At 42.2% G+C, this 27396-nt stretch overlaps 2 protein-coding genes across 5 annotated transcripts; one reads left to right on the top strand and one right to left on the bottom strand.

The window, feature by feature from the left end:
* Window positions 1-1807: 1807 nt before the first annotated feature.
* cdk17 (cyclin dependent kinase 17) lies at window positions 1808-24702 on the bottom strand. 4 transcript variants are annotated; one of them, XM_086021750.1, is made up of 18 exons: window positions 24684-24702; window positions 21723-21855; window positions 13049-13193; window positions 9940-10104; window positions 7912-8045; window positions 6698-6823; window positions 5673-5729; window positions 5472-5586; window positions 5291-5385; window positions 4975-5037; window positions 4619-4742; window positions 4433-4553; window positions 4244-4341; window positions 4058-4163; window positions 3482-3524; window positions 3241-3331; window positions 2417-2494; window positions 1808-2343 (listed from the first exon to the last, which is right to left on the bottom strand). In XM_086021750.1, exons 3-18 carry the CDS (start codon window positions 13173-13175, stop codon window positions 2303-2305), a joined length of 1584 nt encoding a protein of 527 aa, XP_085877876.1. In that variant the 5' UTR covers window positions 13176-13193; window positions 21723-21855; window positions 24684-24702; the 3' UTR covers window positions 1808-2302. The 4 variants fall into 4 exon arrangements, with proteins under 4 accessions (XP_085877876.1, XP_085877877.1, XP_085877874.1 ...); XM_086021751.1 differs by lacking the exon at window positions 24684-24702 and adding an exon at window positions 23778-23796; XM_086021748.1 differs by lacking the exon at window positions 24684-24702 and adding an exon at window positions 23014-23391.
* phyh (phytanoyl-CoA 2-hydroxylase) lies at window positions 22794-27204 on the top strand. Its single transcript, XM_086021763.1, has 9 exons — window positions 22794-23097; window positions 23628-23677; window positions 24525-24635; window positions 24709-24877; window positions 24952-25033; window positions 25106-25287; window positions 26157-26306; window positions 26444-26578; window positions 26732-27204. Exons 1-9 carry the CDS (start codon window positions 23032-23034, stop codon window positions 26783-26785), a joined length of 999 nt encoding a protein of 332 aa, XP_085877889.1. The 5' UTR covers window positions 22794-23031; the 3' UTR covers window positions 26786-27204.
* The last annotated feature ends 192 nt before the right edge of the window (window positions 27205-27396 follow it).

Genomic DNA, 27396 nt, shown 5'->3' with positions numbered 1-27396 from the left:
AGTAGAAAGAGTCACACACACACCAACTGTTCACAGGCAGCTCAGTGTGGTTTCACAAACACAGCAGGCCTTGCATGCAGCAGGCGCACATTGTTGTTGTACACACACGCACACACACACACACACACACACACCGACGTGTTCACATGAAAGTCAGGACATTCACACATTTTGTTGTTGTTGTTGAAAAGTTGTACAATGATAAATAAAGCCGCGGTAGAAACCTCCTGTCATGCACGGTTACTGCGATTCATTTCAAAATATACGGACACCGTCAAAGGTTGCAGTTAATCGTAACAGCATCTCACTTCATCTTTTGCCAATGGCGATGACCATTAATATGTTTTTTTTTTTGTTGGGTTTTTTTCCCCCCTCCAAGTGAACATAACACTCACACGCGTTTTGTGTCATGGCTATAAGACAACGTCGGATGTACAACATATTTTGTAGAAAAAAATAGGTTCACTTTGCCCTGACAAACAAGCTGTCATATATTTGCATCTACCTGACAAATAGACAAATACAGTGTGCTTACGGGATTAGGACACCATTAGCTGCAAATAAGTTGTAGTAGTCGTTACTGCACTTTTCGCGTACTCGGATCAGCATGTTCCAACATTTACAGACACTCGCATCTTCCACATACATTCCCCGGTGGTTCTATGGTTGACGCCGCTGCTGGGAGTGTATGAATCGGGTCACTTGGGCGTGCGGGGCGAGAATTGAGGCGCTGCGGTAAACGCACGTTGACCAGAAATGAGACTCGGGACACATGCTGGGACCGTAGGTTGACGGCAGAGTTCAAAGGTCACAGACATGGGGAGCGCGTCTTAATACTGTTGGGTACACTTGGCCGGCGCCTGCCGACAGAAGAAAAAAAAAAAAAAAAAAACGTCCTTGAAGCTACTTCGCCCTTCCCCGCTGCTTTCTTCCAAGATTCCTGCTCGTTTGTAAGACATATTTGGTCGCAATATTGTGCTCGGGCCAAAGGAGTATCGGGGCCACGCTGAAAAAGAATTAATAGGACGAGTCGGAAAGTCTTCATGATATGAGCCATTTTAAGAGAAGTCGTTAGGGATGTAACAATGGAAAATCGATTTAAAATCGATTCGCTTCATAGAAAAAATATGATTCGATTAATCGAAACACCGGGTTGCTTAAATTCATCTAGAAAGGGATGTCTTGAAATATTTTTTCATTCCAGGTGCGTAGCACATTTTGAATGTGTAGATCAGATGATGCAGTCAAGCTATCTTTAAAAAATCGAATCGAAAATCGGCTACTGAAAATCGAATAGGGACTTGAGTGAATCGTTACATCCCTAGAAGTCGTCATTTTGTTTAAAGTTGAAATTGAAATTTGAAAAAAAAAGAGGTCACCTTTCAAGTATGAAGTCATAACGTGAGTAACTCTGACGGAATGTGACAAGAATTGTACCGGGAAATCGAGTAAAGTTTTTGCAATATTACAAGAATGACGTCACAATGTTTTCCGAAAAAAAAAAAAAAAAAAGCTGTCATTTTAAGAGCATGAAGTCAGTATTACAAGGGGGGAAAATGTCATCTTAAGGATAATATATTACGCTCAAATAAGGAACGTTACAATAATAAAATATTACAAAATGAAATATATGAACTTTATAAAACCAGTTTCCTGAATTTGTGCTGGGATTTTCACAGTCGCTATTTCCCGATTTGTTTTCATTTCAGCGTGGCCTCAATCCTCCCAATTTTGATCCCAAATGTTCACATTTGATCTCACTCAACCGCACCTTCAAATGTGTACTTTCAGTCAATAAAACATGAAATCGATACTATGAACACCTTTATATTAAAACAAATGAAACAAGTGGTCTCCAACAACTTCAATCACAGCTTGAACGCCATCCGTGGAATTTCGAAACTGAATAAATCAGGAGCCGAGTGGGGGGGAAGAAGAGAAGAAGAAAAAAAAAAAAAAAAAAAAAAAAAACGTCAATCTTTACCGACTGCCCAACTGCGCACGGAGGCTCGACTTCACATCACACGCACGTACAAAAACACGCTCGCACGGAAACAGGGTGTGTTAAATACATACAGTAGTACTTTAGCAGCAAACAACCCCTACCTCTCATGTCCGGAAATAAATAAAACACAATTGAACAGTCAACCTAACTCAAGACGGGGTGTGCGTGTGAATGCGTTGGTTCAAACAGGAAAGGAACGGGAGGGGAGGGGAGGGGGCGGGGTCACGGGATCATGCGAGAGAGCTTGGTCAGGTGAGAGGGTGATGATGAAGGTATCCTTCCTCTTGACTTGCAACTCTAAAAGAGCATGCTCTGCCTCCGGTTGATCTTGCCGTTGCCTGAAAGAAAGGGAAAAGATTGAAATCAAGCCCCCGAGCGAGAGACATTTCCTCGAATGAATCAGCGAGTCACCTGATTCCGGGTACGAGGAGTTCCTGTAGCCGGGGTCTCTCTGCAGCTGCACTTCCTTCAATGTGAATATGGACACACCTGGAAAAGAGGGGCGCTCGTTTCTAACCTCGTTTTAACTCATTCACTGCCATTGGCGGATCTATTCGTCTTTTCACAGCCATTCTATCGCAGGAATTTATTTATGATTTTTTTTTTTTTTTTTCAAAACGTTGGGTCTGAAAAAAATGCCTGGCAGTGAATGAGTTGTGAAAGTTAGATTTGCGTGGACGGCAAAAAAAAAAAAAAAAAAAAAAAAAAAGGGGCTGTACCGGGTTGCACATGTCATCGTAGAATTTCACAGGTAAAAAAATGTTTGTTTTTTTTCCTTTTTAAAAAAGTTCTGTCTTGTTAGCACACGTTTTGGCACGGACAAAAAAAAAAAAGTCAGCCATAAGCAAGAACCTGCTTAATTTCAACAGCAATGCTTTGACTTTGATGGGAATGTTGCCCCTCCCAACATGGCCGCCACATACGCGCGTCGGTTAGCCGGGTTGCTAAACGACATCGCTGTTTGTCGTTTCCGCTTCGACAAGAGTCGTTGGATAAATACTTTTTTTTTTTTTTTTTTTCCCCAAGGATGTTAATACACTTAAATACAAGAACATTTACAATCATTAAATTCTACTCGTCATGCTTTTTTTTTTTTTTTTTTAAAGGTGTCTGAAAGACATTTTAAAGTCAGTTTATAGATTCATTGCCTTGTGAGGATCCACACGAACTGTGTTAAAAACGGGGTGGGGGGGGGTCACTTTTTGTCACATGCGTGTGTGTGTGCGCGCGCTCACTCTCATGCAACGTGTGAACTCTCATCCCGAGATGCCTGAAGTAGGAATGTTTCATCGCGTCCTCGGCCGAGATCCTCTTCTTGGATTCGTACTGCGGAGCAGACAATTTCAAAAAAGGTTTCAACGAGGGCACTTGTGCTCTCATATAATTGACATTTTTTGGACGTTGGCGACGCTATTAAAAGTACTATTGTTGATTTGGAAATGGGCTTTGCGCTGTGTGTGGGGAGTTAACGCTCACTCTGAGGAAAGCCAGCAACAGCTCGATCCCGTCGCCGTCCAGCCTGAAGGCGACAAAAGACAAAAAAATACATACATAAATAAAGAAATAAATAAAACGGCAGCGGGTTAGTGGCAGTCTGCAGCAAAGGCTCATGGGAAGGCCGCAGACTCGCTGGAGGAAGGAAGCGGACAGCTGCCTTCACAATGTTCCACAGGATTTCCTGTCTTGCTACACGCACATACACGCATTCACGTGCACACAGATAGGCCATTATTACTCAAGGTCCGGATTTGCTGGTGAATGCTGGCATAACTTTAACTCATTCACCGCCAGACGTTTTCAGCCCCCTCTTTTATCCTAACATTTGAATAATTTTGAAAAAAAAAAAAAAAAAAAAAAAAAGTTCCATCTGGGGTTTGAATGTCTGGACTGTGAAAAGACGGATAAATACGTCAATGACAGTGAATGAGTTAAATGCATCATGAGGAGATTTTTTTTTTTTTTTTTTTTTTTTTAGTAGTTGACAGCAATAATTATAAATAGGTTAAAGCATAAAAAAAAAAATTCAATTGACAGAAAGACATAATGGAGTACCTGGGAGCGTGGTTGATGAACGGCTGAGGTTTGTATTTGGGGAAGTTGTAAGATTTGAACTCGTCGATGGAGGATATTCCCGGCCAGTTTTCCTCTGTCGGTGTGCCTGCAAATCGCACGGCCGCGGACGGTCAGCACAGCCGATGGCGTTCGCCTTTGACGGGCTCCGCTTGCGCAACGGCTCACCGAGTAACCTGAAGATGAGGTGGAGCTCGTCCTCCACCGTGGAGCCGGGGAAAAGCGGCCGACCCGCAGCCATCTCGTAAAATATACAGCCGACGCCCCTTCAATCAAATGAACAACCGGCGTCGGGATTTGGATGGGAAGGCAAACCAAATTTGCGTTTTTTTTGTTGTTTTTTTTTTTTTTTTTTACCACATGTCGATCTGCGTTGAATACTCCGAGGACCCCAGCAGAACGTCGGGAGGTCGGTACCAAAGGGTCACCACTTCATTGGAGTACGTTTTCGTCGGGACCGACTTGGCCCTCGCCAGACCTGCCGGATTCACCAAATTCACAAAAATTCTGATTTCGCCCCGCGAATCCCGACGGCGCGCTCACCAAAATCAGCCAGCTTGAGCTCTCCTTTCTCGTTGATGAGGAGGTTCTGAGGCTTCAGGTCCCTGTGGAGAACTTTCCTCTTGTGACAATACGACAACCCCCGTAAAATCTGGAATAAGAACACCTGCGGGAAAAGAGATTCCGTGTCATTCGACAATCAAGCCAGTCGCTGCCATTGACGCCTTTCCTCGTCTTTTCAGAGTCCGACCACTCAATCCCAGGATTTATTCGTATTTTTTTTTTTTTTTTTTTACAAATTATTTCAAACATTTCGGTAAAAGAGGGTCTGAAAATGTCTGGCAGCGAATGAGTTAAGAGGAGCGAGAAAAAGGAAAGTAGTAAAACGGGCTCTTAACCTTCACATTGTGCATGCTCATGATGTTTCCGCAGTCATCCATGTACTGCTTCAAATCTTTATCCTACAGAAGAAACAAGCAAAAAATTGCATTCTATTAATTATTTTGAATTCACAGTGAGCAATAGGGATGTAACGATTCACTCAAGCCCCGATTCGATTTCCCATTTTCAGTTCATCATTCTCGATGAATTTCATAAACTCAATTTCCGATGAATCGAAAATCAATTTTAAATCGATTTTCGATTCAAAATCAATTTTAAATCGATTTTCGATTCATCGTTAAGCCCCTAGCGAGCATGTCCGAGTTCCCTTACCAGGTACTCAAAAACAAGCGTGAGGCTCTTGTCGGTGTGGACGATGTCGTGCAGCGTCACAATGTTGGCGTGTTTCAGGTCCTTCAGTAGCGAAACTACACAAATGAAAATAATCCCATCAAGGCGTTTTGAAACGGACTCAAACGGCAAATTTCCGGGAGTTTCTCTTTTGTCCACTAACCTTCTCGAATGGCTGTGCACGGCGCCCCCTCCTCATGCTCCAAGCGGATCTCCTTCAGGGCCACCAGGTTGTCCGTCAACTTGCTGCGTCCTTTGAAAACGGTGGCGTACGTCCCCTGCGGGAGGGAATTAAGCGGCGGGTTGCGCAACACGGGATGACTTGGTTTGAATTGTTCGGCTTTGAATTTGCGGCTTTTCTCACCTCTCCCAGTTTGTCCAGCTTAATGTAGGTCTCCAATTTGCCAAAACCGATCTCGGACTGGGAGAAGATCGCAGAGAGACAATGACAATTTGAGTCGTTGGATTTGACTTATTGAAGTTCAAAAAACAGTCAATGCATTACAGGGAAACTATTCTTGATAGTTAGCTAAATTCCTGTCATATTTGTTGAATTTATTTGTCAATTCCCATGTTGAGCTATGGTTGGATTTATTTGTAGCTTTTAATCTCATTAGATATTTTGGTCGAATGGTTTTACATATAGTTTTGCTCAATTATTTTTCGTTTTATTTCACGGTCAACTGATTTGTTATAAATGAGGAAAGTAAAATAAACAAATATAAATCTTGTCAAATGATTTTGCATGTCATTAAAAAAACATTTTATTGGGTAGTTCAAATATATATATTAAAATGATTCTGTTTTCATATATTTCATTAAGGGTGTAAATGATTCATTTAAAATTATTAACCGAAAATTATTCGTAAATTAATGATTTTATTTAATTATTCATATGTGTATTATCAAATTAGCAAATTCATTTACTGTAAACTACAAAAATCTGTAGCCAGATTTAATAAAAAAAAATAAAAAAATTAGTTCTATACAGAGATGTTTACATTTTCTTGTTTTTAAATGAACTTAATAATTTGTCAGTGTATTTACTGTAAACAATGACAGTGAGGAAACAAAAATTGTTTCAGAAAAAAATTAATAGATGTGAATTTTTTTATATGATTTAAGAAAGTGGTCAAATGATTTATTGCAAATAAAGAGAAACTGCCTATTTTAGAGATTTAAAAAAAATAAATTTTGAGGCGCATGAAAAGAACATCTTTATGTCCTATCTCGGGCATCTGATGACAATCAACATTGCCCGACTCTAAAACAATGTCTGCCAGATTGCTCCATCCCGGGCTCCCGCTGGGTCGGTTGTCATGGCAACTGGCGCAGGCTGCCTCCGGGCGCCGCGGGGCTGGAAAAAGTGGCACGCGCGCATTTACGCACCAGCGAGGCTCGGCGCGAGCGGCGGCTGAGCGGCTGGTCGAAAGGCGGGCTGGTGAGCTGCAGCTTCTCCAAGTAGCCGTCGGGAATTCGGATATCGGCGGGCAGCGACAAGCGTTTGTTCAGGTCCTGGAACACAAACCCACGCAGATGTTAATGCATTCACCCCCCCCAAAAAATATATTTTTACAACCCAATTAAATGTGACATTTAATCCTCTCTTGTCCATTTGTGCAATTATGACACAGGGGAGTAGGCATGTAGCGAGTAATCGAAAATCGATCTCAAAATCGATTCACCCCGATTAATCGAAAACCGATCTAAAATTGATTAGATTAGTCGAATCCATTAATCGGGGCGAATCGATTTTAGATCGCGTTTTGATTACTTGTTGCGTCAATACGAAAAGCGATCTAAAATCAATTCGATTAATCAAATCAATTAATCGGGGCGAATCGATTTTAGATTAAGATCGTTTAAAAATCGAAGTTTAAAAAAAAAAAAATACGATCAAATCGAAAATCGGGAGCTTAAAATCGAATCCGGGCTTGAGGGAATCGTTACATCCCTGCAGGGGAGAGAACATGATGTTATCCACAAGACAAAAGCAGTCCACCCACGCTCTCATAGAGACGGGAGGCAAAAATAACTCGCTCTCATCTTTTCCCATCCCGGCGAGACAAAACAGATCAGGTCCATCATCTTGCAGGATAGAATTGTGTCTGGGAGGGGCGGGGGGGGAAATATTTGTTGACAGTGGAGACCGCAGTAGTATAAATATTAACTGGACACAAAATTTGGTACCCTTGCAGATTTTTAAAAAAAAAAACACCTTGATCAAATTGCGGACTGAGGTGTGTAAAAATAGAAAGAGGTAATATATATATTAATAGATATATATAAATATATAAAGACGCTGCAACAAAGATGTTATTATTGCACCTTAGGCTCACAGCTAAAGGATTATTTGCTAACTTGAAATGTGGAGTCACACACAGTATGTTTTAGGCTATTAAAATTGTGGTCAAGTTCACAACACTTTTTTGGGGACGTTTTTATCCAGTAGGGGGCAGAAGACTTGCGCGCAAAACAGCCACTTCATGATTTATCATGATTTATTTGGGGAGGAGGGAAATGTTGATTTTGTTCTTTCATTTGTATCAGGGATGGGCAAAGTGTGTACAGTATTTCCTTGATATTTCAAATGAAATATTTACCTCCATGGAGATTCTCCGGTGGACTCGGTTCCTCAGACAGACGCCCGTCGGGGACTGGACCTCGTCCGACGACGTCCCCGATGCTTGGTCGCTCTCGCCGTCGGAACCCATTTTAAGGTTCTCGTGCACAATGTCTGAAACGGAACACGCGACGTCTGCATTTACAGAAATATACCAATCTGATAACTTCGTTCCTTAGCAGGGCTTCTCGATTATGAAAAAAAAATAGCAATCTCGACTATTTTGGCCAAAATCACGATTATTCAAATAATCATTTATTTTGGGGTAAAAACAAGACCATTTTTAAACCAAAAAATATGAGGACAAATACATTTCTTTGAAACTCTCTGTAAGTTCCTTTTGGACCAAACTAAATGATCAAAATTTAGTTTAAAATAATAATAGTTATAAAATAAAAAAAATGTGGAAATGTATAAATTCAAGGATGATTTCCTTGCGCAAACAAACAGTGCATTGGATATCAATGCATATTGAGAATCGTTTTTTTTACGATGATGCCAATTCTGTAATCGTGGAGTGTAATAATCGAAATTGTAATTGAATTTCGATTAATTGCGCAGCAAGGCAGACAAAAGCGATTCATTTGTTCCCATAAAGTCGATATTGAATTGTAGTTCAATCCATTTGTGGGAAAATCGAGGCAGCACCATAAATGTCGATACACGGGAAGCCCCTTGTGTCCATGCCGGGCACCTCGCACCTTTGCTCTTGCCGAAGCCAAGCCCTTGTCGCTCCCGAGGCTCGAGTATAAATAAAAATGACCACATCTTGCAGAGCTGATCAAGGGCAATGATGCCCTAAGCACATGCCCCCCCCCCGCCCTCAAAACCTCATGAGTAAACACACACACAGTCAGCGAGAGCCTACAATCTGTTATCCGGAATCAAGAGGGGATTTCTTTCAAATCTAATTCCAATAAATATTACAGAAAAAGAATTAGAGAAGGATTAATCCTGGAACCAATTGTTTTTGCACTTTGGGCCTGTTAAAAAGCAGTAACTTCTCCGATTATCGGGAAAGCTGCTCTACTTTTAGCAGCTCGGATGGTATTAAAAGGTTGGTTGAGAAGTTGTTTCTACTGCTCTTTTGTTTCACATTACGCAATGTGGAAGGGAGAACGCCGGATGCACAAATAAGGGGATGCCCTCGGCTGTGTGGCGGGCGCTAAAATTAGCATGCAAATAAAATTGCGGGCGAAGCGGCTCGGAAATTACGGCGCAGTTGGATGTCTTCGAAAGCAGTCAAAAACAAGGCGCGTTTTCCGCCAGGTCAAATGCGGCAAAAACGTCAATACACAACCGTCGCCTCGCTTGGAAAAAAATAAAATAAATAAATAAACCAACAACCTTTATTTCACTTCTTTCTCTCACTTTCTAACTTCATCTCCTCCGCATGCCCCACTTTCACCCTCCTTCCACTTTCGCATCCTCATTTTGCATGTCTCCATCACTTCCCACTGTTTCATATTTCCTCGTGACCTACTCGGAGCGCATTATTCCGACACATTTACCCCTCCGGGTCTTTAGAGACAAACGAACCTGCGCCAACAACGGGCAAAAGCGATATTGCATTCTTCTTCCGATAGCGGCGCTTTGTCCGACATAACTGGCCTGTTGCGGCCGTCCGCATTCCTCCATCTGGGCCAGGGTCCAGAGAGAGGCCCGGTTTGTCTATCAAGCACACCAACATAATAGCATCAACCCGCCTGGTTGCACATATTTAAAGAGCGATGTTTATCAGAGCACCCCGGAGCAAATCCTGTGCGATTTCAAACGGGTGTGAGTGACTTTTTTTTGTTGTTGTTGTTAGCTTAATCTACAAGCTAATAATCGGCCCACATTTTCACTCGACGCGAGACGACCGCGATGAGTCACTTCCCACCTCTCGGGACCTTGACGTGGGTTGCGAATCGAATCGCGGGAAATATCGTCAAAAGCGAAAGTGCAAGGTGCCCGGGACGGACACAAGGGGGGTTCTCAAATGTAATTCGTAGCGCTTGAAGCTCACCCAAGCGACTGCCGTTGCGCGGGATGGACATGAAGGAGCCCAGGGTGCCGCCGATGACGCTGTGCGGCCGGCGGAGCGGCGGCTTCTTGAAGGAGCCCGTGTACTGGTGCAGGAAGGAGTGCATGCTGTGGGAGGTGGGCGGGCGGCCATTTCTCATGAAGGGCTCTGAAAGACAACGAGGACGGTGAGGGACAGCTTCGGTTTCAAGTGTTGTTCTTTGAAACATTATGATTACGTAACTTCCTTTTGGACCAAATAAAATGTATAAAATGAGTCATTATGAAATTTAAAAAAAAAAAAAAAAGGTGCAGAATTAATTAATCGGTTTTTTTTATGATTATGCCAATTTTTGTAATCGTGGAGTGTAATAATCGTAATTGAATCTCGATTAATTGCACAGCCCTATCGGAGATTTAACACAAGGTCATCAAAGTAGTAAATATTGATCATGATTATTTTGGTAGGAATTGAATACTGTCATTTATTTTTTGGTACAAAACAAGAAAATTTTTAAACATAAAAAAAAAGACAAATAATACTTTTGGACCAAAGTAAATGACAAAATTAGTTATTATAAAATACAAAAAGGCGCAAATAAATTCAAGTATGATTTCCTTGTGTAAACAAGTGCGTTGGATGTGATTGAATATTAATAATCGTTTTTTTAGGATTATGCCAATTTTGTAATCGTGGAGTGTAATAATCGTAACGGAATTTCGATTAATTGCGCAGCCCTATCGGAGATTTAACAAAAGGCCGACATAGTAGTAGGGCTGCTCGATTATGAAAAATATAGTAATTATTTTGGTAATAATTGAAATCACGATTTTTTAAACGATCATTTATTTAGTGTTACAAAACAAGAAAATCTTTAAACATAAAAAAAAAATAAAAAATACTTTTGGACCAAACAAAATGATAAAATTAGTTATTATAAAATATAAAAAGGCGCAAAAAAATTCAAGTCTGATTTCCTTGTGTAAACAAACAGTGCGTTGGATATGAAGGAACACTAATAATCGTTTTTTTACGATTATGCCATTTTTGTCATCGTGGAGTTTAATGATTGTAATGAAATTTCGATTGATTGAACAGCCCTACATAGCAGTTTCAACGTCTAACTTGCAGAGTGTCGGAAGCCAACAGGTTGACGAATCACCACGCTGAGGTGGCAGAGATTGCGCAAAAGACGGATGCGCGTCCCTTTATTTTGGCAAGCTCCCGCCGATCATGCGTCAATCCAATCGCCGGGCGGAGTCGCAGCTGGGGTGCCAAATTGAACACGTTATGTAACAGAAAGCCAAGTGTCCGGACGGATCCAATCTCGTCATCTGTCGCCATGCGTGCAACAGAATAATAACTCGGCTTTCAAATCGAAATAATAAACAACGTATATTATAATCCACTTCTTAAAGCCGTCAAACTCGACGGCTAAGCTTCAGACCGCAAACTAAGTCTCATAAGCTGACAGCTTTCCCGACTGACCTTCTCGCTTAAAGAGCTGAGTGTGTGTTTATGCAAATGCCTGCGCGTGTGTCCTTACTCCTGTTACATAACATCGATAAAGAGCCCTTCATCCCCATCGCTACCGTCACACACACACACATAAATGTTTTCATTCACTCGGCATCATCGCCCGTGTTTAATAATTTAAAGACCCGTGAGAGCTGGCAAGTTGCTAAAAGCATTTTTATCTTGATGGCTATAAAATGTCTGCAGATGGACGGACGTACCGTATGGAGAGATTTAATTAGCGTTCAAGGCGTTTGCAGGCGCGGGGATTGAAGCGTTTTTAACTAAAGTGGGTCTTTTATTAGAAGCACTGTTCGAAATGCTTTGGTGTATTTATAGTCTGGTAAAGTACTCAACTCATGCATTTACTATTCCTAAAAGGGATGATTTTTTTTTTTTTTTTTTGCTCCTCAGGCATTTTATTTGTATTACAAGTTCTTGTGGGTTTTTTTGTATTGTTACAAAATTGTTCATAAAACAATAAAAATTGGAGTAAGATCCACCCATTTTTGTCCATGTCAGGGGCAGCCATTTTGACAATTTCTGTCGACTGAAAATGACATCACAGTTGCTCAGGGCTCAGGTAACGACCAATCACGGCTCACCTGTTTGCTGAAGCCGAGCCGTGATTGGTTGTTACCTGAGCAGCTGTGATGTCATCTTCAGTCGGCAGAACGTGACAAAATGGCCGCCCCCTGAGATGGCTAAAAACAGGTGGAACTCATATTCCACAAACGCATTTTAGACGAAAGGAGACTCATAGAAAATATTTTTGCAAAGAAATGTTTTGAGTTGACTTCCCCTCTTAAAAAAAAAAATAAAATAAAAATATCTGTATGTAAAATAATTTCCCACAAGTTGTTTTTAGCAGCAAGCAAGATAGCGTCGGCACAACTTGAAATTAAAAAATGTTCTAGCTTAGCTAACACTGTGATCTAAGTAATAGTAACAAAATGCTAGCATTATGATGATTATGGTAGGAACTGATAAAAAAAAAAAATAAAAAAAATCTTCCAGTTTACATGGAGAATCTTAGACTGCCAGAAGATGGTGATATTTAAGCTAGCACGTTCACCAAGATCAAACAAAGGAAGAAGTAAAAAGTACAGATGCAACATAAAACATATTTTTTTCAAGAATATGTTCTGTGCAAACCCACTAGTTGAAACAAGACATTCTGATCAATATTGTGTTTGTAGAATAAGAGTTAATCCACCTGTTTTTAGCCATCTCTGCGGGCGGCCATTTTGTCACTTCTGTCGACTGAAAATGACATCACAACTGCTCCGGGCTCAGATAACGACCAATCACAGCTGACCCGTTTTCTGAAGCTGAGCCGTGATTGGTCGATACCTGAGCCCTGAGTAGTTGTGATGTCATTTTCGGTCGACAGAAGTGACAAAATGGCCGCCCCCCTGCGATGGCTAAAAAGGGGTGGATTTGGCTGCTTAACTCATATTCCACAAACACAACTAGTGTGCCTGCTGGGAACATTTTCTTGAAAAAAAAATGTTTGGATTGCTTTCCCCCCCCCTTTTAAGTACGCAGCCCCCCCCCCCACCCCCCCCCCCCCCCACACACACAGGCAAATACCAACCGTTGTCCTTGGTGCCGCCGTCCTCAATGGTCATCTGCTCGGCCAGCTCGGAGAGCGACTCGTCGATGGTCTGACTTGAGCGCAGCGTTAACGACAGACGCTTCTTAATCCTCTTCATCTTCTCCATGGCGGGGCGGTGCGCGGCCTGTGACGCGCACACACACGCACGCAAGCGCGGTCAACAAATTTCATGTCGGGTGTTTGACAACAATCCGCTCCTCTACTCCGAGCGGCCTCATGAATGAAGTAAGGCTCCTTTTAATCCAATATTAATCGGCTCTACAAATGCGTGAGCGGGGCCATGCATAAACCATGAACGGAGCATGAATAAAAAATGATTATCACAGATTTGAACGGGGCTATTTTCATTTTGAAACCGGGCGGGGGGGTGTTAGACTGATTGGAGGAGGCGAAGTCGTCGCCGAGCGTCGGGTTGGGACTGTTGATCCAGACGAGTGTTGACGCGGCGGCGGCTGCAGGAAACACCTTGCGCAATCGCCCTCCAGCTGCTACTTGCTCATTGTGCTGGTGCGTCAACGCCCCGTCAAGTGTGTGCGCATGGTAATGCCCAAAAAAAAAAAAAAAAAAAAAAAAAAAAAGGCGAGGGGGGGGGGGGGAGGAAACAGACGCAGAAATGTCCCAATTGAGCGACAATCGCGCCGACCTTCCTTGACACAACTCCCACTCGTGACACATCCCTTCAGCGCTTTGTCATCGGCGTCGGAGGACGGCGCGGGTGATCAATCGCTCGCGCCGTCACCCCCCCCCCCCCCCCCCCCCATCCGTGTGCGACCTTCGCACATTCTGCAAAAGGCCAGAGCGGACGGCGGTCGGCTGTCGTCGCTCCATGTTTTAAAAGCCAACCGGGCTGCGGGAGTGGAATCTATTCCTTAATTCGTTAATTGAAGTTGGCATTAATGAAGGGGGGGGGGGGGGGATGTCCGCAGCTCCATAGCAACCGTAATGGCCCTTTGTTTATTTTTTTTTTTCTTGGTCGGAAAAGTTACAATTTATTGTATTCCAGTGAACAATTTTAGGCAATGTGTAACATTTGAACTCTAATTAAGATTCAGCAGTCTATACTAGTGCTGTCATACATTTTTTTTTTTTTTTAACTAATTAATCGGAAAATTTCCCGGAAAATTATCGCGATTAATCGTATTTTTCAACTACAATTTTTTACGAAGCTTGGAACCGATATTTACTTGAGTAAAGTGTTGGAATTAACGTGGAAAAAAATTCAAGTAATTTCGATTCGAAGACTGTTCCAATAGCTTTCTTTGATCCGTGAATACGATTATTTTCCTGTCAAATACAACAGTTGAACGATGCACCAACTAATATGCCATTTAAATTTGGCTGTGCAAAGCGTGCAAATTATTTCGGATTTCTCCAATGAGCCGTCAAGCAAATTGAAGTTAATAAAACTGAGTTAATTTTATTTTTTTTAGTGCGTTATGAAATTTAAATTAATCTCCATAGTTAATGCTTTAATTTTGACAGCCTTAGCCCATTCCAATTTTCGCTCAGGAAAGAGTCACTCATTTCATTTACCTTGGCTGAATATGAATATGATGTCCGAAATTACACACGATTAAACAGCTTGCCCTGTGCTTTCTCTCCCTTTTAAAAAGTGTCTTTCGAAAAAAAAAAAAATAATAATAATAATAATCCAGCCTGATTGCCGCATGCAGCATGCTTGTGTGATTAGCCTACTTCTTCGAGAGGAAGTGTGTCATGCCAACTCTGGTGGCTCTGTCATCATTCCGATCTGATGACCCCCCCCCCACACACATACACACACAGTCACAAGTGCGCACTTGCACGGCTATAGAACGCAACGGAATGAGGACGAAAACTGGGTTGAAAAATCAGCATGTGAATGCAAAACGGAGGCGCGCGCGCACACAAACACACACAGATAAGTAGTCTTTGTCCCCCAGACAGAGGAGCGAAACAGAGCTGGGTTTTATCTCTGCCGCAAAACAAAGACTTGTGACGTGTGCGCATCTGATGCCTTTGATGCGAGGGAATGTAAAATCGGGCATGAAAATCTAAAAAAAAAAAAAATCGAGGGAATAACGAGCCCCCTGACTGTTTGTCTTTCATCATCAGCAAATCCTGAAATTTGGACCCACAATCCCCCCCCAAAAAAACAAATAAATAAAAAAAAAAAAACTGCCCAATACCCCGCCTTGAAGCATCCCGAGCTAGTCAATGTAGCCATCAATAATTACATGAACCGCTCTCCGATATATGAACCGATATCGGAAAGGAGGCGAGCGTGTCGTTGAAGTCAGCCGGAGAGCGGCGAAAGGAATTGCGAGAAGAGGGAGGGGGAAAAACAGAGAGAAAGGAGACATAATGGCGTCTCTGTGTTTGCTAGAGGGCCATGAAATCGCTCGAGTGACTGCGCGCATGTACAGTACTGCTTGGTGGAACAGAGTTGGGGGGGGGGGGGGGCATTTATTTATGTTCTGTCCATTTGCCCTGGGGTCAAAATGGCCGTCAAATTTTCAAAGGCACCAGAGAATACAACATGCCAAACCGAGACGTGACTTTGGGTAGCTTCTCCCCCCGTGTTTTTTTTTTTTTTTTATGCTTTCGAAAGCTTGTGAGAAAATAACAGGCAGGCAGCCGTGCTCCTCGTTACCATGTAATTTGGTGTCAAGCAGCCCGTAATTCCAACATTCGGAGGCGCCAAATTAGGCTCAATCAATGGCCAGAAATACTCGCCCAATAAACCGCTTTCGGCTGATTTTTTTTTTTTTTTTTTTTTATCAGGGTTTGTACGAAAAAAAAAAAAATGAAGGCAAGGACAAATCAATTAAACCAGTTCAACAACAACCTGGCCACGGATTCAGTTTATTTGAGATTTAAAAAAAAAAAAAAAAAAAAAAAAAAAAAAAAGCTAAAGCGTAAAGCTAAGTAGGTGAAATGTGACCGAACGCCGACTTGGGCATCAATCATATTTCGATCCCGAGATCAAAGTGGACGCAAACAGACACCAGGGAGTTTCCCTCCTCATTGCCTGAATCATCGGTAATCTATACAACGTCAACACTACAAAAGACTTGAAAGTAGCCCCGACTCACTGACTCGCACGACCGTGCGAGTATCTTTGGATTCATTTCTGTGCAATTTAGCCTTCCGAATAAAGGGCCGTTTTTACGATGACTATTTCCTTTTGTGTCCGTCAGAAGTGTCTCAAAGGCTTCGGGTGCCAACAGCGCAGTCACAAGCATGTGTTTGTGTAGCCATGAGGACGCGCACAAACAGCATCAGTACTGCTGCCCGGTGCGGTGGGTGCTCTCGGCTCAAAGACGCTTTTGTTCGGCCCGGAGAAGCCAAAAAAAAAAAAAAAAAAAAAAGGGAGCTTCAGCATGACTGACCCACAGGGGTTTCGCGGAGTTCTTGTGAGCAATAGCACAAAAGGCTGTAATGTTAATATTAATAACTGCCAGACATTTTCAGACTCTCTTTTACCTTAATGTTTGAACAAAAAAAAAAATAGAAAAAAATTTGTTCTGTCAAGCGATTACATTTTTTTAACTAATTAATCGCAAAATTGTCCATAATTGATCGCATTTAATCGTATTTTTCAACTACTATTTTTTTTACAAAGCTTGAAACCGATATTTACTTGAGTAAAATCTTGAAATTAATGTGCAAAATTTCAATTCAAAAACTGTTCTAATAGCGTTCTTTGATCCTTGAATACCATTTCTTTTCCCCCTGTAAAATGCAATCATTGAAAGATACACCAATGATGTACAACTAATATGGTATTTGAATTTGAAAGTGAGCAAATTATTTGGGATTTCTCCAATGAGCCGTCGAGCAATTATTTAAAGCAAAACTACGTAAAAGTCCGTCTTTGCCAGCTGCTAGGAAGTAAATAAAACTGAGTCAACTGAGTTAATTCATTTAGTGCGTGATCAAATTGAAATTAATCTCCATAGTTAATGCTTTAACTTTGACGGCCCTAATAAAAACATTTTTGGGCAGTGAGTGAGTTAATAGAATGCAAAGTTGGGGGGAGGGGAACCTAAGTGTCGAGAAATTTGGAAGGAAGGAGTGAAGATAAAAAGATGGAGGAGAGGAAGGCAACATGGTATTTATAGATTTTGAAGCAAAGTCTGCCTGTCGCATGCAAATGTCAACACGGCACGCGGTGACATGACTAAAACACAAGAGCCTTCTGGACATTAAAAACGAGGCAAACTCGCACGTCGGACTGCAAGAAAGCTTTGGCCACGTGCGCGTGTGTGTGTGGCGTCTTGAGGTCAGGACAAAGGCAGGACACTTTAATCTTCAATTACAAAGGATGATCCTTCAAATCAGTGGATCAAGACTGGCTTGTTATCAATCCCAAAACACACACGCGGCGACCTGGGCGAAGCGCTCACACAATACAATCTCCACGGACAATTAAGTGGGCGAAGGTGTGCGTGGAAGCGGGCAATCAAGCGGTGTCGCCACAGAGGCTAAAAATAGCCCATTTTACCCCATTGTGGGGTTTTGGTCTGCGCTGGCGCAGCGGACAAATGATGTGGAGCGCGGAGGTGGCGCATGAGCAATGATGGCCCCGTGTCTTTACACATGCTCCCGACATCATCCGTGCGACGGGCGCGCTCGTCTTGCAGCTATGCAGTGGACCGGAAGGCGGTCGCCGGGCAGTAAAAGCCTCGCTTCCATTTTGATGTTGACATAGCGCGCAATGCTTTGGAAGAGGTTGTACTTAATCGATCATCCTTCGGTGAGTTCTGCAGTGATAATGTAAAAAAAAAAAAAAAAAAAAAAGGAGATTTAGCATTTAGCTTCACATTAGCATTTAGCTTCACATTAGCATTTAGCTTCACATTAACTGTGTGATTACAGTGCGACGGGTTTCCTCGATATCTACTGGATGTGACAGGGATGAGCAATTAATCGAAACTCAATTACAATTACAATTATTACAATCCACTATTACAAAAATTGGCATAATCGTAAAAAAATGTTTACTTACACAAGGATTTTTTAAAAATGTTAGAACTAATTTTGTTTGGTCCTAAGGCGACTTACATAATTAGTGTTTCCAAAGACATTTGTCTGTATTTTTTCCGTTTAAACATGTTCTTGTTTTGTACCAAAAATTCAAGAATCGTTTGAATAATCGTGATTTCAATTATTACCAAAATGATGTCCATTTGGTTACGCAAATGCCACACCGTGGGAGAAAACGTGACGGAACTGTCGCATTGTGGCAAATCGTCGGAGGCCTGCCGCGTTCACAAAGGGAGACTGTTGACAGGTTTTACTCGATTAAGTCCTTTGACGCTCGCCACAGTTAGGCCCGCAGGCAAAACCGCACGGGAGCTCGCTTCCTGGTTGCTTTTTAATTTTGTTTTTATTGATAAGTCAGCAGTGGCAACAGGCACATGGACAGAGAATGGGAGTACAGTGTGCGCAAATGTGCGTGGGCCTGACTTTGCCTTTCAGATAAAGAATTCTACAGTGGATACAAATAGTCTACACACCCCTGTTGAAATACCACGTTTTTGTTACGTAACAAAACGAGACCAAAATAAATCTTTTCAAAACTTTTCCCAGCATATATTTAGCTTGTGACCTGTACCACTCAACAGATTTATTTTTTTTTTTAACTTTTCAAGAAGGGAAGTGAAAATAAATAACTGAAATAATGTGGTTGCCCAAGTGTGCACACCCTCTTATAACTGGGATGTGGTGAACCTTAACAAATGTTAACATGTGTTTGGGAGATTTTGTTATGGGCAAATAAATGAAAGCAAGGCTGAACTTTATGACCATAATTTCAAAAGGTATGTTTTGACAAAAAACATGCATGGTAGTGACTTTTTTTTTTTTTCCCCAAAATGATTTGTATCGCTTATATTGACTAAAAACCTCCGTTTTGGCCAACATCTGAAACTACTTTGGTTGCCCATCACTCTGAAGGAAGAAATAAGAGATAATTTGAGATAACTGATGTAGATTAACTCATTCACTGCCAGGCATTTTCAGACCCTCTTTTACCCTAACGTTTGAAAATTTTCAAAAACTATACAAATAAATTGCTGGGATTGAATGGCTGCACTGTGAAAAGACAAATAAATCCGTCAATGGCAGTGAATGAGTTAAAAGGGTAAACAAGCGCAAAAACTATGCTATGCTAAACACCTTATTTCAATTGCACCTCCCCCGAGTAACTCAAGGGACGTCATTTGTACCAATTTGTCAAACTGCGTGCCGCTCGGCACATCATTCCATCTGATGTTATTTCATCATGAATGAGCAACGGCTTGTTTATACACTGATGTGACCCCGAGCATGTGTGCGAAATCCCCGTCTGATGCCGCTCCAACAAATGCCACCCTTTTAAATCCCCCAGATTATGAGCCAATCGCCCTCTCCCGACTCAACCCGACGACGCGCACACATCTGGAAGAGCGCCGTGACAACGCGAGACAATGCCACTTGGGGCACACGAGCGTTACAGTGGAATGCGTGTGAGACAAGTCGACACGCACACGCCCGCTACGAGACCGAACATCCCTTCTGAAGCGCTGGATTTTCGCGCACACACGCACACACACAAACAGGATGAGCGATAGAATGAACTCACGCCGCTCCACATTCCTTGCATAGTTAACATAATTTTTGCGGCGTGATTCACGCATCACCCCACATGGATTGTTTTCATTCAAAAAAAAAAAAAAAAAAAAAAAAACGACTCATAGACTGTTGGACAAAATCTTGCCGAGTGCACACAAAAAGGAATTATTTGAATGTTATGTAAACGAGGAAGAAAGAGAGGGAGAAGGGAGCGAGCCAGGACGGTTGTCAATAGCAACAGTGTTTTAGAGGCTGATCATAAAGCGAGCACAGTCTGCGCCGCAGCAAAGCATTGTGGGCAATTTTGACGCTTACGCAACATATGACGATGGTTGAGGTGCATTGTCAAACATGTTAATTATCATTCATTCTCGATGATAACTACACTTCCTTCCTCCCACATTCCAAAAACATACATATTATCTTAATTGGATTTTATAGACTGCGCACAGGTGCGAATGTGAGTTGGAATGTTTGTCTAGATTTGCTTTGCGATTGGCTAGTGACTAATCGAGGGTGTACGCTCGCCCAATGAGTCAGGGCAAGCATGACTGAAAATAGACGGACGGATGATTATTGACGTTATGATTTTGTGGTTATGAAAATTAAAAAAAAAAAAAAAAAAAAAAAGGATCATGTTTGGATTTAATCATCCATTAATCATCTGGCTAGACACTCAAAATCCACTAACGTGAACCCGGCCCGTCGCCAGCGATAAATTAGAAATTAAAATGAGCATTATTATAATGTTAGGTAACCAAAACATGGCAAAAATTAACACCTTTTGGCACTCACACACAAGGAAATAAAACTATTGTAAAGGCCGGATTTGTTAGTGTGCTATGTCGAGGGTCGGGAACCGACGGCCTACATTTGGAATTTAATCGGGACCTTTTATGCATTAAAAAAAGAAAAAAACAGAGGAACTATTTAAAAAAAAAAAAAACAGACTTGTCAACAACCGGAACTTTAGTGCAGTCTTTCTGTTAAATATTTCCAGTCCCGGGAAAAAGATAAAACCAGATTATGTACTCTGCTGTGGGCCAGTGAGCATGTTCATGACAACACTCTGAGGTGAAACTTTAGTGGATTGTACCTTTAAATACACGGCAGAAGGTCCGCAATCAACCATCTGTACAAATAGTATCCAACTAGGTCAAAACACACAAAGTGGAGTTTAGTCACGTTGCACTTTACAAAGCATAATTGTGAAAGACGCTTGACCGTCATCCATTTGTGTGTGTCTGAGTTGCATTCCTACTGTACTGTACTGTGTGCGACAAAATGCAGATCAATACAAGCACTTCTATATGGCCTAACAATGGACTGCCAAGGGGGGCGGGGGGGACGTCATGGTAATGACTTTGTCCTCTGGGGGTGTGCTACTCTCAACAGCCAACAGCAGCCTACATGTGGATGTGGGTCAGAACAAACTGGTTTAGACACATGCACACAATTTAAGAGGTTACCAATGAAGGACAGTGGAAGCAAATCAAGCATCGGTCAGCTTGGGAGATGAAATGAGAGCAGGTGCAACTCACGTAACACACAGCAGCATCATAGGTATGCAAGGGAAACAATGATAGAAGCTGCATCATTGCTTTAAAATACATGTGCAGTTATAAAGCTTTGGTGTTGAAAATTAAGTCACTCTTTTTCGGAATACGGCTAAAGTATGCGTCGTTAAGTGTTTGTAAAAAGAAGGGTCAATACAATAAGTTAGTTGTTGACCTGGAATTCAAACATTTTGCGATATACGCAGCAACCGAGTGGTAGCATAATGGCATCCATAAAACACACATTATGTCAACAAACTTAAATATTTGCACACGGCACGGCGGCTTGCGTATTCTGGAGGCAAAACGGAAGGCATTTGTCAAATGTCAAAACACTACAAGTCAATGTGGCATCTCAATTTGCGCTTGTGTTGACATTTAAGTAACCACAAATCACTCGAGTGCCCTCGGATTTACAGCCGAATTTACGGGAACGTCACAACCTCCATTATTTGACAGAAGTGATGGCTTCCAGGATTGTTTTTGGGAGAGAATGTTACCTGGAAACGGTGAATTCCGTGGTTTTAAGCGGACCCTCCGGAGCTGCCAGGCCCGGATGCCCTCCTCCGCTGTATCCGCCCACAGAAGTAGACCGAAAAACACAGCTCACGCTCGGTTCCGGTTCCAAGGGTTCTGGTGAAGAAATGACACAACGTCCTCAGAAACGAAAAAAGGGAGATGCGGCAAGGGGCGACGGAATGAGCCCCTACAAAAAGGCCGTTTTTTGTAGCTGCGTTAGCAGATTAAAGAGTCTGGAGAAGGATCTCTCCAGTTCCACAACCGACTGAGGGGGACGGGAGGGGTGCAATCAAGCTAGCTGCCATAAAGCTGTACAAGGTAGCATAGCAACTTCCTGTTTGAGTCAAAATAAAAGCGCAATAGCATCCGGTTAGTGGCAGAGGATAGAAATTCATGATTTCTTGCCATCTTCGTAGTGAAATCTCTGCATTCATTAAAAAAAACAACAACATCAATTATCATTCATCCATTCATTATACGAATCGCCAATCCTCAGTTGTACTAAGGTTTTCCAAAAACACACAGGTATTATAATAATAATATAAACGACCCTTTTGTGGTTTTTACATTTGCTAAAAGTGTCTCGTTTGTCAATATTGCATCTTTATTGATTTTGAATTTGGGAAAAAATACCAACAAACCTTACAAAACTATTTAAAAAAAACCGTATACTGTAAAAAATGACAACCTTGCCACCATGAACCCGCAAATGGCCTTTATTCAGTGCGATATCAACTGTTTAGAACACGAAGCAAAGGGTGGAAACCTTGGTTGAATGAAACTTCTGCCATCGAATGGAATTCGCGGACTGGCAACTTTATTTGTAGAAATTAATTACATAATAATTTCCCACAATTTCCAGTTGAGTAAAACTGGATAATTCCCAATGGCACACCTGGTGATCTTCCATTGCATGCAATCTAACTCTTCACCACCATAACCACGATAGATTAATAACCAAATTGCCAAATTGATAAGTGAAAACTGAGCAACTACGGTTCTTGGTAATAGGGCGCCCTCTGCTGGAAAAATTGAAACACTGGCACATTTTAGCAGACCATTACAATTGAGTTAATTCAGAATTCATGGATGGATGATACAAATTGATGTAGCTGTATTTAATTGGGCTATATTTCACGTTGGTCACCTACAAAGAGTAAGTTAACACCCGGAAAGAAAAACTTGACGTGTGTTGTTCTTTTGCTCTTTGACCTACATCCAACGCAGTAAAATACTGCCGGCGGTGTCCCGCTAGTGACGCGGCAACAGTACCTTCGAACCGACTGAACAATGTCGCGGGCTACGGAAAGGCTCAGGTTGATGATCGGACATCTCGATCGGTACCCCGCCGTGGTCGTATCCTCCATGTTTCGTTGGCGATTATGAATCATCTTATGTAGCCGAGAGTTGTGCATCGAGCCGCGGACTGCGCATTAACACAGGCCGGGGTCCCGCCGCGGAGACAGCTAGGCCCAGTTTCACGGTATTTTTTTACAGCACAATTTAACATCAAGGCTCCCGACGACTGGTTTTGTGCGGCTTTATGTTTAAATTGATTGTTATTCTATGCTGAAATATTAGGTAAACGCCCGCTGCAACGTCGGAACGTAACGGCAACTTTTTATTGTTCTGCGGTGCCTTGAAATAGTTTGCAACACGACAAGTGTCTCTGCTGGTGGTCATGTCAAAATGCATTTTGGGAAAAAAAAAATACTAAATGATCCTCCATTACTTGATTTTAAAAAAAAAAAGGATGTCTGAAGATTTGAACATTTGCAATGTAACGTTAATTAAATTTCATCACCCCCCCCCCCCCCCCCACCACTGTGATTTAACATTGAAAAATAAAAATCTGAAACTATCATCCTTAATTTGAGCTTCTTCAGGCAACACCGACGTCAGCTCAAACCTCCGCCCTTCACCCCCACGAGTTGAGGTAAGGACACCCTTTGACTCAGGTGGGAGTCCATTTCATGCAGCTGTTTGCGTTTATTATTAAACACCGTTCAAACGTGATGAGGTAATGGCTAACTTACAGTTCCCCATTCCTTGTGTACACTGCAAACCCAAACGAGTTGAGTTTACGTGGGAAACATTAATAAAGCAGTTACAATGAAAAACCCAAGTCATAAGAGTAAAACTTAATCGTAATTTTACTCAACGCCTTCAGTTCAGGGGCGGAGCCAGAACGTGGCTAATGGGTGGGCCTGGAAAAATCAGGGTGGGCCTGAATATTTTTCTCACTGAGTACAATCTTACTGTCCCGACACATCGTATATTCAAATAAAATGACAAACTGAATAATATGAAGTTCAGATCTTGGACACATATGTGGGCACTTACACTGCCATCTTGTGGTGTCAGAAGAGTATTACATACTAGAGTCAAAATACAATATACAAAATACAGTACAATACAATACAAAAAATTAAAAGATGCTATTTTTTTCCTCTAATTAGGTTCCAATAAACCCAAAGAGCAAAACGAAATTAAAAAATGCATGTAAAATAACAGTTTGGGCCTTAGGAGATTAATAATTATTTACTAAAAATGTAAAAGTATATATTTGATGAATCTCACTGGGTGGGCAGTGTGTCAATCTGGGTGGGTCTGTGCACCCTCAGCCCCACCCATGGCTCCGCCCCTGCTTCAGTTGTGATTTATTATGTTGATACCACAGAATTAGCTAAAAGGTTAATGCAACATATTAGAAACACTTATTATGAGGATGGGGGCTGGAAGACAAAATTTTAAAGCTATTTTCATTGACTTTTTTTTCCCAGATACACACTTGATAATGACCTACTGAAGCCCGAAGAGCGGCTCTTCTATGAGCAAAATGGATTCTTCCTCGTCAGGAATCTTGTGGCCGATGAGGACATCGACTTGTTCAGGTGACAGATTGAAACCCGAACGTCAGGAATGGAAATGGACTTAGTTACCTGCGTGTTTCTGAAATATCCCCAGGAAAGAATTTGAGCGCATTTGTCAACGGAGAGTCCACGTTCCCGGTCTGGTGGTGATGAGAGACGTCGCCATCGCCAAGTCCGAGTTTGTTCCGGATCAGAAAGCCGTCACCAAACTCCAAGACTTCCAGGAGGATCCGGAACTTTTCCGCTACTGCACCTTACCACGGGTACGAAACGCACTCTTCAACACTGAACCTCCGACGGGAGCAAAAAACTCAAAGCTGATCTCCTGCCTTGTCAGATCCTCAAGTATGTGGGCTGCTTCACCGGACCGAACATCATGGCCATGCACACCATGCTCATCAACAAGCCTCCCGATGCAGGTATCGAGACGCTCCTGAATTTACAACCACAAAGGGAGGCGTGTTTAAAAACGCTCATCGGGCGCGTGGCAGGCAAGAAAACGTCCCGCCACCCGATGCATCAGGATCTGCATTACTTCCCGTTCCGACCGGCTGAGCGCATCGTCTGCGCCTGGACGGCGTTGGAGCGGGTGAACAGGCGGAACGGGTGCCTGGTGGTCCTGCCGGGCACGCACGCGGGCACGCTCAAGGAGCACGACTACCCAGAGTGGGAGGTAAAGGACGTCATCATCGGGTTACTACATTACAGGGTGGGACAAAAGTAGGTAAGTAGGCATACACTTTTTGAAATTCACTTCTATAAGCCGTGAGCATCTGTGATGTCATTTTGAGTCAATAGAAGTGTCAAAATGGCCGCCCCCTGACATGGCTAAAAACGGGTGAATTTTGCTGCTTAAATTGGAAGTCGAGCCAAACATATTTTATTCAAGAATATGTTCTATGAAGGCCCACTAGTTGAAAATTACGTAAATATTAAGTTTGTGGAATAAGAGTGAATCCACCTGTTTTTAGCCATCTCCGGGGGCGGCCATTTTGTCTCTCCTGTTGACAGAAAATGACATCACAATTGCTCAGGGCTCAGGTAACGACCAATCAAAGCTCACCTGTTTTCTGAAGCTGAGTCATGATTGGTTGTTATCAGAGTAGTTTGTGATGTCATTTTCAGTCGACAGAAGTGACAAGATGGCCGCCCCATGCGATGGCGAAAAACAGGTGGATTTTACTGCTGATTAATTTTGCATTTGTGGAATATGAGTTAAGCAGCAAAATCCATTTTGTAATTTCTGTCGACTGAAAATGACATCACAACTAGGTAACGACCAATGACGGCTCACCTGTTTACTGGAACTGAGCTATGATTGGTTGTTACCTGAGCAACTGTGATGTCATTTTCAGTCCACAGAAGGGACAAAATGGCCGCCCCCAGAGATGGCGAAAAAACGAGTGGATTAACTCTTATTCCACAAACGCAATATTTATCAGAATGCCGTGTTTCAACTAGTGAGCCTGCATAGAACATATTTTTGGAAAAAAAAACAACAACAAAAAACGTTTGAGTTGACTCAAACTTTCCGATGCTTAGGGTGGGGTGAACAAGATGTACCACGGAGTGCGCGACTACGACCCACAACACCCCAGGGTGCACCTGGAGATGGAGAAGGGGGACACGGTGTTCTTCCACCCGTTGCTGATCCACGGTTCCGGAATGAACCAGACGGAAGGATTCCGGAAGGTACTACACAACCCACAATGCACGAAAAATACACTCGAATACAACGCGTAGTAGGAATAGTTGAAAGTAGTGAAAAGGTATCTTCGTTTTGGCCCCCGGTTTTACACCAGCGCTCTTACTACTTTCCTATTCGTCAGGCCATCTCCTGCCACTACGCCAGTTCCGACTGCCATTACATCGACGTGAAGGGAACCACGCAGGAAAACATTGAGAATGAGGTGAAGGAGCTGGCGTCCAGGAAGTACCCCGAGGCCGTCGGTCTCACCTTCCAGGTAAATTTCGGCCGCGGCGCTCGTTAGCACAGAGGCTAGCGCAAAACTACTCCGACAATATTGCGTGTAAATATGATACCAGCTATTACACATTTGAAAAGGCTTTTTTTAAATTTATTTTATTAACGATAACTAATTTGTCTCCCCCTGCAGGACACGTGGGCATTCCGAGGCCGCCTGGTGCAGGGGGAGAGACGCGGACTTTAAGACATGCTAACAAAGACGACGACAATTGTGATAGTATAACAACAAAAAGTTCTTCATTTTGATCATTTAGATGTCCTTATAATTTCACTTTGGTTGGCTTCTTTTTGCCATTTTTGCACTTTAGCCTAACAAAGACTGACAGGCTTCCGGGAAAAAAAAAAAAAAAAAAAAAAAAAAAAAAGAGAGGACACGTGCAAGGGGAAAAAATATCGTACTTGAAATCAATCCTTGTGATGAAACCGCCTTTAAGGGCCACCTTTCGTGTGCTGAATTTACATTCGCTATTTTTACAATGAATCATTTGAATGTTTTCCTAATAAACTATGGAACAACAATCTCATTCATGCCAACTATAAATATGTGATATTTAATAGAGCAATGGTAACTAATGTGTGTGAATAAACTTGTGATGTATCCTGTGCTATTTTTGAAGCCTTTTTTTTTTTTTTTTTAATTTAAGTGTTTATGTAGAAATAGTCTTGCATGTTTGTGTGAGAAAAAAATATGTACACAAAAAAAAAGTCCGCAGAGAGCCCCATCAAAAAATATTGGGTCAGCTAAAAAAATGCATCCAGTCCCTCCTGACTCCTCCCACTTTCCTCCCCCCCTCC

Source organism: Filicampus tigris, chromosome 22, assembly GCF_054856515.1.
Source record: "Filicampus tigris isolate MCC_2025a chromosome 22, RoL_Ftig_1.0, whole genome shotgun sequence".
NCBI lineage: Eukaryota > Metazoa > Chordata > Actinopteri > Syngnathiformes > Syngnathidae > Filicampus > Filicampus tigris.
This window is presented reverse-complemented; position numbering and strand designations above follow the sequence as displayed.

Excerpts from the sequence above, each read along its gene's own strand:
- cdk17 (XM_086021750.1), bottom strand. The coding sequence starts at position 13,175 with ATGGAGAAGATGAAGAGGATTAAGAAGCGTCTGTCGTTAACGCTGCGC. Across the intron at positions 5,038-5,290 it reads CGCTTGTTTTTGAGTACCTG|GATAAAGATTTGAAGCAGTA; the intron begins GTAAGGGAACTC and ends TTTCTTCTGTAG. Across the intron at positions 2,344-2,416 it reads CTCCTCGTACCCGGAATCAG|GCAACGGCAAGATCAACCGG; the intron begins GTGACTCGCTGA and ends CCTTTCTTTCAG.
- phyh (XM_086021763.1), top strand. The coding sequence starts at position 23,032 with ATGTCGCGGGCTACGGAAAGGCTCAGGTTGATGATCGGACATCTCGAT. Across the intron at positions 24,878-24,951 it reads GCTACTGCACCTTACCACGG|ATCCTCAAGTATGTGGGCTG; the intron begins GTACGAAACGCA and ends CTGCCTTGTCAG. Across the intron at positions 26,579-26,731 it reads CCGTCGGTCTCACCTTCCAG|GACACGTGGGCATTCCGAGG; the intron begins GTAAATTTCGGC and ends CTCCCCCTGCAG.